This window comes from Euprymna scolopes, chromosome 23, assembly GCF_053919585.1.
Source record: "Euprymna scolopes isolate OS-2025 chromosome 23, ASM5391958v1, whole genome shotgun sequence".
Taxonomy (NCBI): Eukaryota; Metazoa; Mollusca; class Cephalopoda; order Sepiida; family Sepiolidae; genus Euprymna; species Euprymna scolopes.
Window position 1 is genome coordinate 90,138,085 of NC_136504.1, and position 20,757 is coordinate 90,158,841.

The window sequence follows — 20,757 nt, forward strand, 5'->3', positions numbered from 1 at the left end:
AAATACAAGGTATATATACATAATCCTTTTCCTCGGTCAATACTGGAAAATATCGTTCCCTGTTATTAAACCTGTATATTTGTAATTGATTTTAATGTTCTAATATTTAAGGTTTGATTCATCTATAATATAAATCTCACCTGTCTGTTTAAATGTATGTATGTATGTTTGTTTGTTTGTATGTCTGCGTAAAACTTTGGACAGAGCTGACAGATTTTCAGGAGATTTGTATCGTTTTAGAGTTCGACCCTTCGAATGATAAATATCGAAAAAATTGCTAAAAGCAATTGTTCTTTTACCCTCAACTGGGCATTTTTTTACAGGAAGGGGTTGCTTTCATCCAATCATTTCGGTTGACTAGCCTTAATTTAAATCTTTGCTCCTTCTGGTTTGGCGATTGGCGCAACAGCAACAACGTCACGTTTTTTTTTTTTCTTCACGCTTTTTTTTTTCACCTTCGCGGTACGGGTTCAAGCCTGTCTGCCTACTACCACTTTTGTTTTTGCGCTCGCAATTTATCAAAAAATTGGCTAAAAAAATTAATTTCTCTACCTTCATGTGAGCACTTTTCTACAGGGAGGGGTCGCTTTTTCGCCGATATTTTCAAAAGTAACTGCTACTTTTCGATTGTCCAGCCTTAATTTAAACCTATGTCACTTCCGGCTTTGCGATAGGCGTAATAGCAAAGACGTCACGTTTTTTCACGTTCTTTTCCTCCTTAGCGGTCCGAGTTCGAGCCTGCCTGCCTACTACAACTTTTTAAAAAAAAATTTTTTTATTTATTTATTTATTTTTTTGCTAAACACGCACCTACAAACGGCCCAGCAACGCCGGGATCTCAGGCTAGTCATATATAAAAGGGAAGGATATTTTACCCTCCTACGTAGTTTTTTAGTTGTCGGCTGTTAAAAACAGCATTTATTTAATAATAAATGTTGTATACAACTCTTGAATAATCAACATTAATAAAAGTTAATTACTATCGAATTATCTGTATCTATATATCTATCTATTCAATGATATTCCTAAAATAGTTTATATTGGGAGTTATTGTTTATAGAATAAAGTGTAGCAATGGGTATAAGCTGAAGATGTTTATACAAATAAGTTCGGTTCACTATAAACAAAATAACTTTGGGCACGCAAACGTGGAAAGGTCACACGTAAGGTATACGTGTGCTTTTTGAATGATGATGTAACGGAACTGAGGTCAGGAGGTCGGAGAGTTTAGTCAGTTGAAAAGAGTCGAGTATTAGTTACGAGAGTGAACAGACGGCCAGGAAACGTGGCTGGATAGAACAAATATGTAGACAAGAAAAGCAGACTCTTTGTGAAGACCATTTGAGACAACTGAAATCACGGCACCAAAAACGACTTATTTTATATGGGAGGTGGGTCGGTACCCAAAACAGTCATATTACATAGTGAGGTGGAGGGAGATATTGTTCTTATAACTGGATCAGATATAAACGTATAAATTGCATGTTTGTTTAGTCAGGAGGATATGGTATCGGTGTATAAACTGAGTCATGTGTCAGTTATCACACGGGTATATATTACAGTTCATATATAAGAATAATAATATAAGCTTCATACCTTTCTTTCTTCATGAGTTCTTCATTGCTGAGCTCCGTGATGTTACATGAAACGATCACACCATAAAAAATTGATCTGTTATTTTTTTGTTTTTTTGTGAAAACCACAGAACAGCATCTTATATTTTTACAATATAAATATACTTCAGTTGTCCCAAATTTTCCTAATTACCAGCTAGAATTAAAGTGTATGTGGAAAAGTTAGTTTCTTAAGTTCATAATCAAGCAAATGTGTATTTTTCGCTTGTTTTTGCTTTTCGATGAACCTTATTTACCTGCACAAATCACACCGGAAAAAGATAGAACATTTTAATATCTACACTTTAATGATATTACTTAGCGCGTGTAACAACTGATAACAAACACTTTAGTCTACCAAGTCAGCAAGTGTGGGTTTAAAATAATTAGAACACTAGATTTATCTTCTTTAACCCTCAATCCTGTATATAATTCACAATTTAACAACAGAACTTTTAGAATATTTCTGTTAATAATTTAATTCAACATTAATATAATCATTGGATTTCTTGGAAAATCTTATTTAAGAGATGTATTTAATTAAGAATATACTTCTATTTCAATTAAACCCCAGTAAGCGTGAAATAGGAATAATTGAATCCCAGTGAATCCAGTTTGTACCGGCTTTTTGAAATGCGTTTCTGAATTTTGGAGATCAGGATTGGTTATTCGCATTATCCGAGTTCTTCCAATTACTGTTCTTACCTTGAATGCCATTTTCAGAACGTTTTGGTCGAGGTAACATCCGATCTTCTTCGAGAATTAAGACGAAATATCGAACAGAACCCTTCGTTTACTTTACAGCGTTAGCATTGCCTCGTTTTGTCAGCCATGATTAGATAGATAGAGGTCCAAAGTAATTCGCAAATGTATTTTTCGGTCGCCTAACCCGAAAATTTAACCTCCAACCTTCAGGAGAATGTAACTTTCACAACTGATTTTTCCAAGTACTCTAACCACTGAGGCCATGACCCGGTTACATCGACTGAAACGTTATGAAAATGATACTGAAGATGAGAACAGTACTGCGATGAATCCAAATAATATGAATTTTAAAAGGTTTTCCATAATTCTATAGAAAATATACTTATTCAAAGTAATTTAAATTGTCTATTAACAAAGAACCAAACTTTGTCTTTTTTTATAGATAGAAAGTAGGTTGTGTGATAGAAAAATCCACTAAACTTTCATGTGTAAATGTATTTCTTCCGGTCAACTTTTGGTTTTTGTACTACTAGTCTGCGTGCCCGGCGTTGCCCGGGTGTTTGGATATGTGTGTTGAGCAAAAAAAAAAGTTGTAGTAGTTAGGCGGCTCGAACCTGTGACGCGAAGGCGGGAAAGAAAGTGCGCGTCTGTGTGTGTGTAAGAGTGTTTGTTGAGCAAAAAAAGAAAATTGGGAGCGCGAAAAAAGGAGTAGTTAGCAGGCTTGCACTCGTAACGTGCCAGAGGAAAAAAAGAGTTAAAGAAAAAAACTGTCTTATGTGACGTCACAGGCGGTCGAAATATCGCCTTTTATGCGACGTCGTTGGTGCGAAGGTTGCAAAAAATGTCAGTGAAAAAAAAAACGACCGTCTTTGTAGAAAACTGCCCAGTTGAGGGTGAAGAAATTAATGTTTTGGGCCAATTTTTCGTTATTTGTCGTATTTGGTGGAGCCTCAAAATGATACCAATTTCCTGAAAATCCATCGCCTCTGTCAACATTTTTTGCGAGACATACATACATTCATACAATCATTTAAACACAGGTGAGATTTATATTATAGATTAAGATTATTAAAACACCAAAAGAAACTGAACATTTCATCACCTATATATATCGCTGGTATCAAATAATAGAAGTATAAATTAACCACCAAATAAATATTCTTATGAGGAAGCCATACATACAAAAGAAACACGATGAACAGTAGGAAAATCATAAAATCACAAAGTGAACGACGTTAGAATTAATACAATAAATGGCCGATGCAAGCGCTATAGACATTTATAAAACTCTTTATTTTATTATGTGTACCAGGCAATGTAATAGCATATACAAATTTCTCTTTTTCTAACTACGACCAATTTTATGGACAAAATCACGAAAAATATATGGAATTTTGTGGAGAAAATAGGCTTTCTGTGATGTTGATGCATACGTTTGTATTTTAGTGACTAAAAATTATTGCAAATTCATACGAGAGCGTGTGAGTAATTTTGTCTTGCTTACAATTTTTTTTTTTTTTTTTGTGTGTCACGCTTAAATTTTTTCTTCCGAGGGACTGCCGTTTGATTGTTATGACCATCCATTTCTTGTAATAAATAATTTTACCAAGAATTGTTTAAAAAAAAATGTTTGTTTCAGTTTCGGATATAGCTGATAGCACTCAAGTCATCTATATTTTTATAATTAATTTTACCGAGAATTTTTCGAAAGTTTTGATTTCGCTTTCGATTATAGTTGAAAATACTTGTTGTTATATCTATAATATAAAGCTGAATGTCTGTGTGTGTCTGGTCACGAATAGACTCCTATATGGTTGACTATTTTAAAAAAAACTGATTAAATATAATGATAGATGTATCGAGACACAGGGATGGGTATTTTTGATCTGGCAGAACAGTGGTTCATTAAAATTGTGGGGTCTGCGTACGCGCTTGGTCATCAAAGTATGGAAATAAAAAAAAATTAAAAATTAATAAAGAACGTTTACAAGTGTTTTTGATATAGATTTACATAATAATTTAAGTATGTTTTAACTGAAATAGGGATGGTATAATAAAATTGTGGGGTCTGCGTTCGCGCCTGACCTCCATAGAATGGAAATAGACACAAACTTTAATAAAGACTTTTCATTTCTATCTGCGTAAGTATACTTTGATAATTATGTTTCAGTTTGAAGAAATATGGTATAATAAAATTATGGGGTGTTCGTTCGCGCCTGACCTCCATAGAATGGAAATATGTCACAAAGTTTAACAAGGTTTTTTGATATAGATCCACAGAACATTGTGACAAGTGTTTCAGTGTGAACAAGTATGGTATAATAAATTATGGGGGTGTATCTATTTTATTTTTACTTTACACATATTTTGCTTTGGTTTTGATACCCCCCAAATCCGAAGCTATCTCATTACAACCCTTCCTTTTCATAAGCTATCATACTTTCATAAATCAGAGTCCATTTTCTGTAGGCTGTTTTTGGACCCAGTCATATATATATATATATATATATATATATATATTCTTCATAAGTGTTTATTTCAGTTTCGATTCAAGCTGATGGACCCAAGTTATATGAATATATTTTTGAAATCACAATTTTATAATATAAAAAGATCGATAGAAAATTAACTCTATAATATTATATACGAAATCTGCATGAATTAGAATATAATTTTTAAGAGTATTTTACGATAGAGTTACGCCGGCCGGCAGGCCATCCCTGATAGTTAGAAGTTATGCGAGGTTGATTTGAAAGTTTAGAAAACCAAATGTTATATTTCTTATCAGAAAATGATATTTACTTAATACTTTTGTAATGATGTGTAATAATTTTTTTCCAAGACGTTTTTATTCATTTTGCTAGAGGTATTGGTTCTGATGGCATTAAACATGTGTGGTGGGGATCAGGTGAGAAGTACAAAGATAAGTGAGCCATGCTTATAGTCAAGCATATGGGTGGGATTGTCATACTCTGGGGCTGCATGAGTGCTGCAGGCATTGGAGAGTTACATTTCATTGAGGGGAAACATGAACTCCAACATATAGTGCCAAATACTACAGAAGAGCATGATTCCCTCCCTCCATAATCTGGATCGCAGAGCACAATGACCCAAAACACGCATCCAAGACAACCACTGCTTTACTGAAGAGGCTGAAGGTTAAGGTGATGGACTGGCCAATCATGTCTCAAGACATGAACACAATAGAACCTCTTTGGGGCATCCTCAAGCAGAAGGCGGAGGTGCGCCAATCTCAAATATCCGCCAGCTCCGTAACGTCGTAATTGAAGAGTGGAAGAGCACTCCAATGTCTACCTGTGAAGTTCTGATAAACTCCATGCACAGGAGAGTAAAGGCAGTTTTTGATAATAATGGTGGCCACACAAATATTGAAAGTTAATATCGACAACTTTTCGTAAGGGGTGTACTCGCTTTTATTGCCAGGGATTTAGCTTTTAATGGCTATATTTTGAGTTATTTTGAGGGGAAAATAAATGAATGTTATATATGCTGTAGACAGACGACTTTTCATTGTGTCAAAAAATCATTTTTTCAGTGTTGTCCCATGAAGAGATATACTTAAATATTTGAAGAAACGTGGGGGGTGTACTAACTTTTGTGAGACACACACACATATATATATATATATATATATATATAATTTGTGTAGGCATAGTTATGGTTTCCCCAGAAAAAAGAAGTTAGAGTATCTCTATAAAATACAAGTGTATTTCTCTGTACATTTTATCAGGAAAGACGGTTGAAGTATTTTCTAATATTAGGGGCACATCTGAGTAGACTATTATGGCATAACTCTTCTGAACTTCAAATATATTTATTTTAATACTATTTATATTATACTAGCCTGAGTGCCCGGCGTTGCCCGGGGGTTTGGGGGGGTGGATGTTGAGCAAAAAAAAAAAACCTGGTGGTAGTAGGTAGGCAGGATCGGACCGCACCGCGAAGGAGGAAAAGAATGTAAAAAAAAAAGAAAAAATGTCATCTTTGCCGTTCCGTTCATCGCCAAAACGGAAGTGGCGAATGTTTAAATTAAGGATAGTCAATCGAAAAGAGAGGATGACATTCGAAAATATCGGCGAAAAAAAACGACCCCCTCATTGATGAGGGTGAAGGAATTAATGTTTTTTTAGTCAATTTTTCGATATTTGTCGTCCGAAGGGTCGGCCTTCAAAGCGATACCAATCTCGTAAAAATCTGTCAACTCTGTCGAAAGTTCTAGGCAGACATACAAGCATGCATACATTTTAAAAACACAGGTGAGATTTGTATATTATAGATGTACAAAATTATTTGGTGAAGATAATCGAAGCAGTTCTGAATCTCAACGTTGACTTTTCATTGTTTAGGTCGAATATCAGCGTGTTTCTAATGATCCAGTGAGAACCTTATCACAGCTTTAAATAGATATATCCGATTGTAATTCAATTTAACCTATATGGAAAGACAATTGGAAATGTTTCATACGTGTTAGCGTCTTTTTATTATTCTTTCGAGGAGAAACTGAAGAGGGGAATAAAAACAAGGAAAGTAGTATGTTGTTAGTAAGAAAGGTGTTGATAATTTTTCTTCTGTTACTAAACCATTTTAATCACGTAATATTGACAAACATTTACAAACAATCAAGTTACTTTAATGTTTGAGTTACAGAGAAAGGAGAATGGTTTTCAGATCGCCGAGTTCGCCGCATCGAAGCACACATAACAAAAATTTGTCCGGTCTCATTTTTTTACCTTATCGCAAACAAGTTTTCCCCAACTGACACCAGATTGCAAAGTACACCGTACCAACGTCGAGCCGACAAAAAAGAAATGTTGGCTTTTTATATTGTAAAACCCGAACGGGTCTCAATTTGCATAAGATACGTTTTTGTCTCGTGTCGGTCAGGTTTCGAGTTTTAGAATTTTCCTTTCTCTTTTCTTAAGCGAATGACTACCGCGCTAATCATGCACACTACAATTTTCCCTATAGTTATCAGTGAATAAAAACAATCATTAAGTTATTATAAACCGTTTAAAATAAAGTTTGGTTTGAAAATTGTTATATTTGGATCTTTGCTCTCTATAACACTCACACATATAAATTATATATATATATATATATATATATATATAAACTACTTCATTTACTCACATAAAATTAATATACGAAAGTATAAATTTATGCGTAAACTTTATTTACTTCAAAAGTGCTTAATACGTAGGTAGAGCTAGTTAGTAAGTTATAATATATATATATATGGCGATTAAGCTACACTGAATATTCCGCGTTTCATCCACTCTATGACTCTTCAGACTTATGCGCATAAGCCTGAAGAGTCCTAGAGTAGATAAAACGCGGAATATTCAGTGTAGCTTAATCGCCATATATATTTTATAACTTACTATGTGTGTGTGTGTGTATATATATATATATATATATATATACATATATATAAGTAATGACCATATTGTATTTGTTTAAATAGCAGTGAGCTGTTTGATGGTTATGTCGGTGTGATAAATTAAACTAACGCAGTTATCTATTCAGATGAAATTTTCATAACTATTTTTTACCGTTCCTAATTTTTATGTTGCTGACGAGAATTCTCAATTATTCAAATCTCCAGCGTCCCGTCAGCTCCAAAATCTCGTTGATCATTTGAATACAACGTGAGCGCAGAATGATTCATAGACAACCAATCAAAAGTGGCTATCACAGTATAAAACCAATATTTGCTACTATGGGGTGACCAAAAACAAAAAACAGTACATGCAATTGTTTTTCTTAGCATTTTACAGTCAACGTAGAAAAAAAGGCCAAAGACCCGAGTGTTTTGATGTGATGTTTTGAATATAATAAGCTAGTTATGACCAAAGTTTCATTTTATTCAGACAAAACACTAAGTAACGGGGCCTAATTAGAGTTGGGGCCCATTTTTTTTTTGTCACCCTGTATAATATTTGAGTGGAATATTCCATCTAAATTTCTTGCATTTGAAGTATAAATCTCGACTCGGTCTTTTGACAAAATGCTGTATCAAAAATTAGATTGGTTACATTTGTTGCCTATTTAACCTTACGTAATTATTACAAAACAATTAAAGTTCACAAACTGTTATTTATACCTGTGGAATATAATCCCGCGGAACTGCCTCTCGATTGACTAAAATACGGTCGTTTCAAGTCCAACGTAAACAGTTTTTGATGGACTATCCTCTGAGATAAATCAACTTATCAAAATTCCAGCATTACCGCCCAGCATCATACCAATAAACATTTATCCTTCAATGATCTTCTGGCCTTGATAAGCAATGAATTATATTAAAAAAAGATACTTCGTCTGCCGGTTGATAGAAAGTCGTGCTTTAAATAAAGCTTCTAAGTTAGATGTTGAAAAGTAAGTATTCTACTCCTAATCGGCGAAAGACATCGTTCATTTATCTAATGTGATCTTTGTTATAAATTACTAACAAAAAAAAAAAATAGATAAATGAAGAAATTAAAATCCCTTATCATTCTCGTCTTTTCACACATTCGTTTTTATTTTATCGTCTGTTACTCTGTATGGCTATGTGTGCTCCCATTCGGGAACAAACGCCTACCCCAACGCTATTTCTGTGTTTTTTTTTGTTTTGTTTTCATTGGTTTTCTCTTTTGGCCGTGTCCTCGTTTCTCATGTGGGAGACTGCCGAGAAAGGCACGCACGGGTTCATAAGTGTAAAAATCATAAAATAAAACGAAACAAAAATTACACCAATTTCTGCAAATGTTAGTTGCTCTTTGGACGTGTGTATGGCAGCAGCGACGCTCGACACTAGGGGCGCACACACTTCTTCTGCATGAGCGCTACTTATGACATGACTAAGTTTAAATATGTCTTCTAAAAATTCTAAATCCATTATTTATAAATATATTGTAAATTATTTTTATATGTACATTATTTGTAGGTGTACGTTGCATCATGGCATCAAACCATATTACACAGTACAGCTTTGTACATACTCTGATGATATGTATTAGATGGAATCAGTCAGGGTATTTATTTGCTCCTCCACCGAGAAATTTAAGCACAAGGCCGATGGAACCAGTAAGAAATGTATAGTCCGGAAAGTAACTGCTAATAGCCAGCCTCAAGCAGACTTATTGATGCTCATCAGTCATAGTGAAGCGGTATTTGGACTGAATGAACGTCACGTGACAAAGAGTGGATCACATAAACAAGTACACTCAAATAATACAATCAAGAAAGTGGCACATCCACTAATGTTGAGGTCCTCTGTGAGTAAGTTCCGTAATTGTCTATGAGCTCTGCATCAGCTTAATGTCGGCTTATAGTGTCAGAATCTCATCCCTCACTCCAGGAGTGTTCAGGTTGCAATTTCCGATGCGTGTGAAACAACCTCAGCATCTTTTTAGAAAGAGCAGCACATGAATCTAGCGATTAGCTTGAGTAAAACAGTCTTTAAAGCGTTTGTCGAACTCTGACGGACAACTGCCAATTTGTTTTATCAGGCGTGCACATTCACATCACTGCTCGTGTCTATAGCTCTGCCGTGAGGTTCTGAATATTTGCTAGCACTAACGTTTTTTTTTTTTTTTTTTTCAATATCATGCGATCTACCCACAAAGTCTCTGCGATCGACAAGTCGATAGCGATCAACGTAATAGGCACCCTTGCTTTACGTGCTAAGTTCCATAGCTATATCTTCTATAGACGCCGTGTTCGTCAGTTGCCACCAACTCATTTCAATTCAACTGTCTCAAACTCGCAACTGGAAAACTGTCCTCAACTGCCGCAAACACAAGATTATCCGTAAACTTGCCTAACTGTCGTAAATTATCGCAAAATTCACTGTCACAGATAAAACTGTATAGTATCACAACGCGACGGACTCTCTTTTCCTGTCACCTTGTCTCTTTAAACCATGTGATGTCATATTTGTTTCTAGTATATTCCCATCGTCTAAGCAATTTCAACTCTAGATTATCAAGTTGAATCTGGCTAACCTCTCAGGTTTTTCGATTTTCGGTTATTTCTATCTAATCTCTATTATATAAGAACTTTGTGCCTGTATGCGCGTGTGAGTTCGTTCCCTATACACTATGAAACGGCTAGGCTGATTTTTATAAAATTTCACGCAGATGTACTTTATGTCTGGCAGTGTTCTTAGATAGGTTTTGCATCGGAATGCCCCCGATAAGTGTCGATAATTGATAATTAAAAATCCATAAAAAAAGAGGAAGTACGTTTTTGATCAACGGTAACAGTTTTATACAGTTTAACCCCACAAATGCATTTGAGAAGTTTTATCACCGCAGAAGTAGAATAATTCCGTGTATAAAATCAACAGCAGGCTATTTGGTAGAACAGAGGCATGTTTGAAATGTTTGTTTGAAGCACAATTGAACCATGATACTTGACTTTTGCATTTTTAAACTTCATACTATTATATAAAGAATAATTTCATAAAATCAAGTCAGTTCTCAACAGTGCAATGTATTTTGGACTAAGTTACTCTGGGGATGCACCTGAAGCTTTCTCACAATGCATGCTGATGGGTTCCCAACTAAAACAGGCAATCAATTGATTTGATTGAAAAAAAATCGATTTCACCGGTTTCGATGACAATAAAAATATGGGGGTGTGAAACATTTGATCATCATCATTCAATCCCGTGGAACATCGGGTCTCGTTACTAGTTAAATTATATATTAGATCTACTTGCTGGATACTTAAAATATTTATATCTGCTTTTCTTTTTAGACATGGAAGATTGGAGGCCGAGCTGGAAGCAATGAACTGGCGAGTCAAGTGGGAAGATATCACATTTGGCAATAAGAAAAATGGCAAAAAACTTGAGCGAAGTGCGAGCAGGCTCAGTTTAAATCGGGTAAGTTTGCCATAATACCCTCTTTAAATTTTCCTAGTTTCATGCTAACGTATTGGCTTTAATAGGTCTTTCTTCTCAGAAATTCTTTTATAGTAAGCATTTTGCTATTTCTTTTCAGTCTTCTGGGTTTTTGGGTTTTTTTTTTTTTTTTTTTTTTTTTACTAATTATAAGCAAACTTTTGGATTTGTTTTTCAGATTGCAAAGTAATGAAAATAAATAAAATAAATAATACGCGATTACAGAAAACAAATGGTGGGAAAAATTCGCCATTTTGTTTTATTTACTTTTCCGTTTATTAGCTTGCTTCCTTTTCCGCGAGACAAATAAAAACTCTATGTTGCCCCTCTTCCCTATAACATTGTAATAAGTCTTGGGAAAATATAAACTACGGCGGAGGAGGTATTTTACATTAACCCTAAACAAAATGAAAACCATTACGCTACTTAAATATTGAACTAGCTTTTAAAACGAACAGCTTATAATTTGAAAAATAAATATGTTGGATAATCTGAGGATGTGTGTTTTCCAAAACACACACACACACATATATATATATATATATATATATATATCCCATTCGTATTATTTGGATTCTTTGGACTACTGCTCTTACCTTAAGTGTCATTTTCACAATGTTTGCATCGGTGTAACTTCAAACCTTCTTAAAGTATATCTTGTCCAACTCGTGAATGTTTCTCTCCAACTTGGAAATTTCGACGGAATTTCGTCTGGATTAAACTAAGGATTTAGTCTGGAATTCCGCCTGTTTGCCGAGTTTAGAGTAAATATTAAAAAATCCAAAAATCCAGAAGGATGTGTAATAATACGAATAACCAATTCTTATCTCAAAACTTCAGAAATGTAATATACGCCCTGGTCCGCAAGATAAAATGCCGCTGAAATGACCCAATTTCAGGCGAACTGATTGTAAGGCTTTCTTACTAATGAGCAAAACGAATTCTAAAAATCGTCATAATAGACGTTTCAATTCGGCATTATTATTATGAGTAGTAGTAATATTATTGGTGTTGGGATGATTAATCTGAATCGGGGGAAATTCGAAGTCTGAAAAAAATTGTACTTATTTTCCGATGGCAAAAATGATTCTTTTGTCTTTTATTTTATTATGTTAAAAGAAAAATTTCCCAACAATAATAGTAATAATAAAATAATCAATATTTATTGATTTTAAACAATCAGTAAAAGTAAAATCGATAGATTAACCATTACAAGTGTATTTTTACGCTTAAGTATCTGCACATTTAACATATTTACGATTATTGGTAAAAATAACTACGTCATAGTTAAATATTTAGAGATTTATAAAAAAAAATCGGAATCTATAATTGTACCGGAATTGAGAAAATATTGAAATCGTCCCATCACTATTAGTAATAGTAGTAGTAGTAGCCGCAATACTTTTCTTCGCGTTCGTACTGGTGTCACCTTTCACGCAGATTTAAAAACAAGATCGTCCAATCAGCAAATATGTTATTTGGTTATTAATCCGATATTAAAATAAACAATTCCAACTTTAAGCATTTTAAAAATAATTGTTTTTAGATGAAATTATATCGCTCATTGACTAAAGTTTTGTAACTTAAAATAAACATATTTTAAAAAAAGTGATATTCGTTTATTTATCATGCCAACACTTCCGTCTTTAAATATATGGTTAAGTGGCAGTTTTAGTCATTTAGAACTGCTTTAAAGCTTCACCACTCACTCATTTTTCGACCAAATTTCAAATAATTATTACAGTTTATATATCAACTTAGTTATGTTGTGAAAAAAATTCAATTTTCGTTCAGTAAAACAAGAGATCTGATGAATTTATTGGTGTTCAAAACCGTAAAAATAAACGTTAGGAAGTGAGCGACTTTTTTATGGCTGGTTTCCTTAGCAACCACGTCGCTTCAGCGACTATGTTGTTACCAATTCACCGCTCTCTCGAAAAGAGAAGTAACATGCGAAACAGAATGTAAGGATGAAAAGGGGGTTAATTGGGTGATTTTTATTGGAATCAGACGAGTGCCGTACGTTATTACAAATGTGTATGTTATTTTTTTATATTGGCAAAATAATAAGACTGAAATTAAACAAGTAGATTTACAGGCTTCCTGTAAACATCATGGATTACAATGTAAAGTGCTAAGATAAAAATCAATGCCAAAACCAAACTAATCAACCGTAGGTAAATATTCATAGAACAGCAATTGGTATGCATAATTAGAAATATTGATGGAACATTTTGTGTGTAAAAGATGAACATCGCCTTGTACACACATGTGTAAACAATTATTCTTTGTATCTAGATACTAGTGTTTTATGCTTACGCAATCATCAATGTAGGGGTGACAATTCCTATCGTTCGTGTGGTCCTGGATATAACCTTAAACTATATCCAGTGGTGAGGCCCCAGCTTGCGGACTTTAGGGAGTGTGGAGCCACCCTTTAGTTACCATTGCTCCCAGGTCCACTCTGACCCGGAGTGATAGTACCTGTTAGGGTCCTAACTATGGGTTAAATAGAAACCGACTTGAAAACAACAAATATATTCTATTAAAAAAAATTTCTTAAATCTTTTGATTCAGCATTAAATAACCCGAAAAGGGTTGATATGCTGTAAAACAAAAAAAAAACAACCAACCAAAATCCTATCGCTCATGAGATCCGAACACGGCTACGAAGAAACCTTTTGCTCCATTTTCTGAACCTTTACCTCCAATGCTATCACACAATTGCCAGGGCAATGAAGAAAATTTACAACTATTAAACGCCGAATTCGGGCGAATAGATTAGGCAGTCTATAGTGTGCGAACGAGTTCAAGTCATGAACATTGCAGAAACGCTAGTTGACTACCTTTTATCTATTATTCCGCAGACATAGTCCCGATGAGATGTTGGTAGACTTGTGTAGAGTGTTTCAAATATTTATGATTTCATATCATAAAAGCTCTTTGTATTGCGCACTATTGAGCAGATGTAGGTTTTATTAATAACTTGAGTTGCAAGACAACATTTGTTTCAATAGCGTGCAATACCAAATATAACTTCGGGACTAAAAAGTGAGTTAAAGAATAATAATTGAAATCATTCTAAAGAAATTAAAAGAAACTCTTCCAGAATATATTTAACCATACCGTAATCTGGGGTGACGTTGGTCCAAATTAGGCACACTATACTTCTAATCTTTTTTTTAAATAAGGTGCACACAAAATGTTTGCTGGTGTTGAATTCTAACAAAAGCAGATAGGAACATGTAGCACAAAGGACATTGTGTCAAATATTACATGCTTAGTAATTGTTGGTAGATATTCTAGGCGGGTAAAGTCTCCCCGGCATGTGGTGACTTTGGCCTGTCCAGTAGCTGACACAAGTGTTGCATTTGCTAGAAGACAAATAAATTGCCTGTCATTCTCTTAATATTGCCTTAGAATGTCTTCACTCAAGTGTGATGACAAGTCACGAATGAGGGCCACTTTTTCCTCGTAGCTTTGTACAGTATGGAAGTGCCACCGAGTCAAATCAATCTTTGAAAGTAATGTGATCGAACCATACATATTTATAACGATTATAGCGAAATTTTTTTGGCCTACCTTCAATCTATATTTACCAGAGAAGTTTTTCTTTGCACACAACAAGGGCAGTGTTTATCCTATTACTGTTCCTGTTAGTATAAGGCTTGTAGAACTTTTGTACTGTTCACAATTCTTTCTGGATACCGAACACCCTTCTTGAAGAGTTGAGTTGTAGCGCTCCTCTCCTTTTTTTTTGGTCCTGGATATGACCGAAAACTATATCTTGCGGACCTTGGGGAGTGTGGAGCCACCATTGCTCCCAGGTCCACTCTGACCCGGAGTGGTAGTACCTGTTAGGGTCCCAACTATGGGTTAAATAGAATATGTATTTAAAAAAAAAACATATATATATATACACTCCATTAAATTCGTTCCTCAAAATAGATTCGGCATTAAATGACCTGAAAAAGGTTGATATGCCGTAAAACAAAAACAACCAACCAACCAACCCCCCCTTCTTGAAAAGTTGAGTTGTAGCGCTCCCCTCCTTTTATTAATCGATATGTTCTTGGTATTTTTCTGGATGAAGCACAGAAATTATTATTGTCTAAACACTACTGTAATTTTTAACAGGCAAATAAAAGATTAAATGTCTTGTCAAAATAAAATATCCAATTTTAAATTTTATGCAGAACTGGGGTGGAAAATTCACTCCACACATGTCCGCACAGTGGGTGACTTTGCCATCCCCAAATCTCACTAATAGTGTGTTTTATCATATTAAGTAACTTATTTTCATAGCGTTTATTCTTATTACTGCTTAATATAACCAAATCTTAAAACAGTGAACAATATTCTTTGTACTCACAAAAGTTTCAAGATATAAATTTCAGCAGAGAAAATCATGCAGTCAAGCGGCCATTTTAAATTGAAAATACTTCCGCAGAAAATGTGTGCTGCTGCACCACAAAGTGTCTGTGAAATCGTATAGGACCTAAAAAATTATGTTTAAAAATGCAGAGATCATATATTATTTACGGATTATTATCATTATTTTTTTCTTTTTTCTTAATGGGCAGAGTCACCCCATCTTACGGTATTAAATATGTCATTTATTCTTCCTACGATTATACGTGTCTACTAAACCATCTCAACACATTTGCCAGGTTCGTGTATATTTAACCTCGGTGCCATGTGTAAAACCTTATTTTTACCCTTTTCTCAATCTCAAACCTTCAGTCTCTCTCTCTGAATAATATATATATATATATATATATATATATATATGAGAGAGAGGGAGTAATTAATAAATTAATTCACTATAGAATTTCCACCAATCCCACATAATTACTATATTTTTTATTAGGAGGTAACCGCTTCTCACGGCCCGAAGGCCTTCGCAAATAAGGGTTAATGAGTGTAAAGTGGTCACCGAAACGACAGCTAAGTGATAGTAGGTGGTAGAAGTTGGGTATAATATGATTATTTAAGGGGGCAAGACATTAAAAAATAATTGTTTACATTGAACTTGAAGACAACCAGCTTGTAGTCAGCTGGTAAGCATGTCAGCGGAATCGATTTCCACAGGTGGTCAGTTCTAGAGAAGAGGCTTTTTTCATGGAATCTGCGTTCAGATTTAGGTACAGATAGATTTGATTTAGGACAAATTTATTATTTGGCGAATTTCAAAAATACATTCTGGATGCGGGACTCTTTAGAATAACGGTATGCAATAATATTCTGTTTTAAACTTGAAAAATGCCACAGAAACGTGTGGAATGCTTCGGACTGCTTTTGTACCATCTTGCATGAATCAAGAATCAGTTTTGGAGTGGTATAAGAGATTCAAGGAAGGCATGGAGATTCTGATGATAATAAGGTGTAGGAATAGTAAGGAAGTTGGAGTACATTAGCAAAATAAAGAACGTCATGGATAAGGGCCATCGTGTATCTATAGAGATAATAAAGCACAGTTTGATGTTGCGAGGAACTAAAGCAGCAGAAGAATTTGCGCGAAGTTTGTCCCAAGGATGTTCCATACTTGTCAGACTCTTAAACCAAGATGGGCATCATGAAAGTTCTTCACGCTCCCTATAGTCCCGACCTTGCACCCTGTGACTTTTGGTTATTCTTTTAGCTAAAGGAAATTCTTAGAGGCTGTCGTTATGAGAAAATTGAGATGAAAGAGGACTTCCATTGAGGCCTTCTAGAAGATTTTAGAACGGTACAACAATTGCATTGCAGTCGGAAGAGATTACTTCGAAGGAGACGAGAGTTGCATATGTGTACTATCAATAAAAGACGTCATACGAAAATGTTGAGGAACTTATTGAAGGCACCTCGTATGTGTTCTGCTGAGACGATCCAATAAGTTGATTTTCCTATCATTTGGGGTGGATAGCGTACGTCAATAAATTAACAGAATCGACTCTTCATTCGATGATCGATCGATGCCTCCGTTCAGTCTACAGAGGGCAAACGATACTTCTTGTAAGGGTAGCTGTACGTGTAATTGTGAGGCAAGTGTTGAGCAATCTCCAATCACACATCTCCTGAATCGGCACTGCTTGGGTCCAGTGACAAAGACAGATCCAGGACGACTGGAGACAATGCTGAGATAAGCGGAGAGCGCATGCAGCTCCTGGAATTTCCAAATGATCACGTATTTAATTATTGGCCAGGCTCAACGTTGCTTAGCTCCGAAAATTTAACGGGAACCGGTGTGGCAACCCGATTATGTTGTATTCGTTATCTTCATTATCAAACTACAAAATTACATATATAGAGATAGACAGATACGTCCACTAGTAAAAGTAGGATTCCAATCGGTCACGTATTTTCTGCTAGTCTGAATAAAATACAATCCGTTTTTTTTCTCCAAATGTAAAGCAAGACCATCGATTCAGATAATTTTATCTCATTTGCTTACATTATATCATATTGCTTAAAGGGTTGTCTTTTGGGTTTGGACGTGAGTAGCTTCTAAGGCGTTTCCTCTCCATTGTACAATTATCATATTTTAGTAGTTCCCTCAGTTTTTTCTTCTTTCCGATAGTTTGATTTTATTTTAGTCGTCCCCCCCGTTTAAATTCGTTTCCTTATACAAGACACCCTCGTCCTTCTTTTTACCATGGACACAAAAAAAATCAGTCTTTGCTTTTTAATAGCCATAATAGTTTTTTGTACCCCCCAAATAATGAAATATATATAATAAAATATAATATATATATATATATATATATATATATATATATATTACTAGCAAAAGTACACGTCGTTGACTGGGTTCAAAAGCATCCTACTTAAAATGGACTCTGATGTATTAAAGTATGATAGGTTATGAAAAGGAAGGGTTGTAAATAGATAGCTTCGATTTGGGGGTATCAAAACCAAAGCAAAATATGATGAAAGCAAAAATAAAATAGATAAACCCCATAATTTATTGTACCATACCTGTTCACACTGAAACAATCATCACAATATTCTGTGGATCTATATTAAAAAACCTTGTTAAACTTTGTGACATATTTACATTCTATGGAGGTCAGGCGCAAACGAACACCCCATAATTTTATTATACCGTATTTCTTCAAACTGAAACATAATTATCAAAGTATACTTACGCAGATAGATATGAAGTCTTTATCAAAGTGTGTGCCTATTTCCATTCTATGGAGGCCAGGCGCGAACGCAAACCTCACAATTTTATACCATCCCTATTTAAGTAAAAACATACTCATCAAAGTATTATGTACATCTATATCAAAAACACTTGTAAACGTTTTTTTTTTTTTTTTAATTTTTTTAATTTTTTATTTCCATACTTTGTGTACCAGGCGCGAACTCAGACCCCACAATTTTAATGAACCACCGTTCTGCCAGATCAAACATACCCATTCCTGTGTCTCGATACATCTTCTATCATTATATGTAATCAGCTTTTTAAAATAGTCAACCATATAGGAGCCTATTTGTGACCAGACACACACACACAGACATTCAGTTTATATTACATATATACACAGTATAACCTGGATGTCTTTTCCTCCTAACCCTACAGCTTTCTTATATCCGGGTTACACTGTACATGAAAAAAGGCTCTAATTTGGAACCAAATGAAATCTCTTATAACCGGTGCTCTTATATTCGGGTCACACTGTTCTAGTTAAATCAGCTTCAATTTTGTCATATTTTCTGTTAGTCTAAAAAAATATGAGTTCCGTTTTTTTTTTTTTTTTTTTGTGTTTTTTGTTTTTTTTTTTCAGCAAATGTGAAGGTGAGCTGGAAACGTAATTGAACACTTCGGTACCGAGAGAAAAGATAATTACAGTTTAAGGATTTCCCTTCTAAATATTGAATGCAACAAGAGCCAGTCGCCATCGGGATATTAGATTCCCGGTTAATACAATAGCTGTTTTTTTTGTGGGGGGGGTCAGGTTTTGTTTTTCTGAGGACATTCACACTATCTGTTGGACATGTAATCCCAAAAGGTTGTCAGCACTTAACTTATAAGGTATCTGAAAAAGCTCAATAAAACGACTAATCCTTTTTTCTACTTGTCTTTAAACGTTCTATGTGTAATGCGGATATAAGACTTCTGTTTCGGTCCATGCAAATCTTTTCTATCTGGGGTTCTTATATCCGGGTTACACTATACATTAACACAGGCTCTAATTTGGGACCAGATGAAATCTCTCTTATATCCGGATTTCTTCTTTTTGATCTCTTATAACCGGGTTACGCTGTATAATCGTAAGTGTATAACTTATCTTACGAATAACTAAAACCGGTTTCGGAAGGTTTGTGATTATAACGAAAACGATAAGTATAATCCGAATCGCTCAAATAATAAATCCTCATTTTAACGTTCCTGCCAATGTCACTCGACTTCTTCTGATTATTTTTTCGGGCTTTAGGAACTATATATATTTATAATTTCGGTTATTTGTATTACGATGCTCATCTTTGCTATAATAACAACGTTCCGGTAACTGTCACCTCCGACCTTCTTTGGGCGGATTTTTAGAATTTGGGTAATATTTATTCGGAGTTGGTAATCTCACAACATTATATCCACATGGATATAATTCCTAATGTTGGTTAACAATCATTTTAAATAGAAATCTTTTTTTTTGGGGGGGGGCAGGGGTTGAAGGTTCAATCCTAACCACAGTTGATAAGAACTAAGACTAAGATAAATTAATGTTTCTGCAAAATCGCGACTGGCGAGATAAAAACAACATACCTTCATTATCATCAGGACGGACTCATTGCCCAGACCAATGTGACTATTCCTCTCCAGAGTCTCCTGTCTTCCATCAGCTTCCTCAGATTTTCAGGTCCACAGTTGGCGTCGTGTGCTATTTGCTGGATGTACGTGGATCTAGGTCGTCCATTGCTTGCGCGTCCTGTCGTGGAGTCCATAGCAATACATCACTCACCAATTCTTGCTTGCTCCTCAGACACTGAACGGTAAATCGTAGGCGTCTCTCCCTGATGGTATTAGATATGGCAGGTAGGTTGCCATACAGTTGCTGCTTAGCAACAGTATAGGATTGCCTCAACAGGCTATACTCTCGCATGAAAGACGCTCGTTTCAGACCTAAATCGTGGCAGAATATAGTCTACGGTAATCAGGTAGGACCACTCATGACGGAAGACTGATGTAGAACCTGAACTGGCTAATGGACCCTGGTAACGTCATGGGGAGTAGCATGACAGTTATGCGCCTTGGCGGAATAACTAAAGAACCAATCAATGGCAGGGCACAAAGACACTGAGTGGAAGAATCATTCAGAGATCAACGGTCAGGGTCAACTCGTCTAAATGCGAGACTACTACGATTCGCCTGTAGACGTAGCTCACACAGGTGATGTTATCCGAGTTATTGAAAGATTCAATATGACTCTAAATCAAACAACATACCACATCGATTAAAAGTTTCTGTTAGAAATTCCACATAATCCCGCATGTTTTAAAAGATGTACGTGAGTTTATATCGGCCGAAACGTCGCAGATAGTCGTTTG

General features: G+C 35.1%; 1 protein-coding gene across 4 annotated transcripts in view; it reads left to right on the top strand.

Annotated features, from left to right (window-relative positions):
• The window catches only part of LOC145246048 (atrial natriuretic peptide receptor 1-like), a 1,646,502-nt gene that overhangs the window by 1,088,408 nt on the left and 537,337 nt on the right, over window positions 1-20,757 (top strand). For all 4 annotated transcript variants that reach the window (XM_080107889.1, XM_080107890.1, XM_080107891.1 and 1 more), the window contains one exon: window positions 11,082-11,208. In XM_080107889.1, coding sequence (XP_079964015.1) covers window positions 11,082-11,208 — 127 coding nt within the window. The remainder of the gene's footprint in view (window positions 1-11,081; window positions 11,209-20,757) is intronic.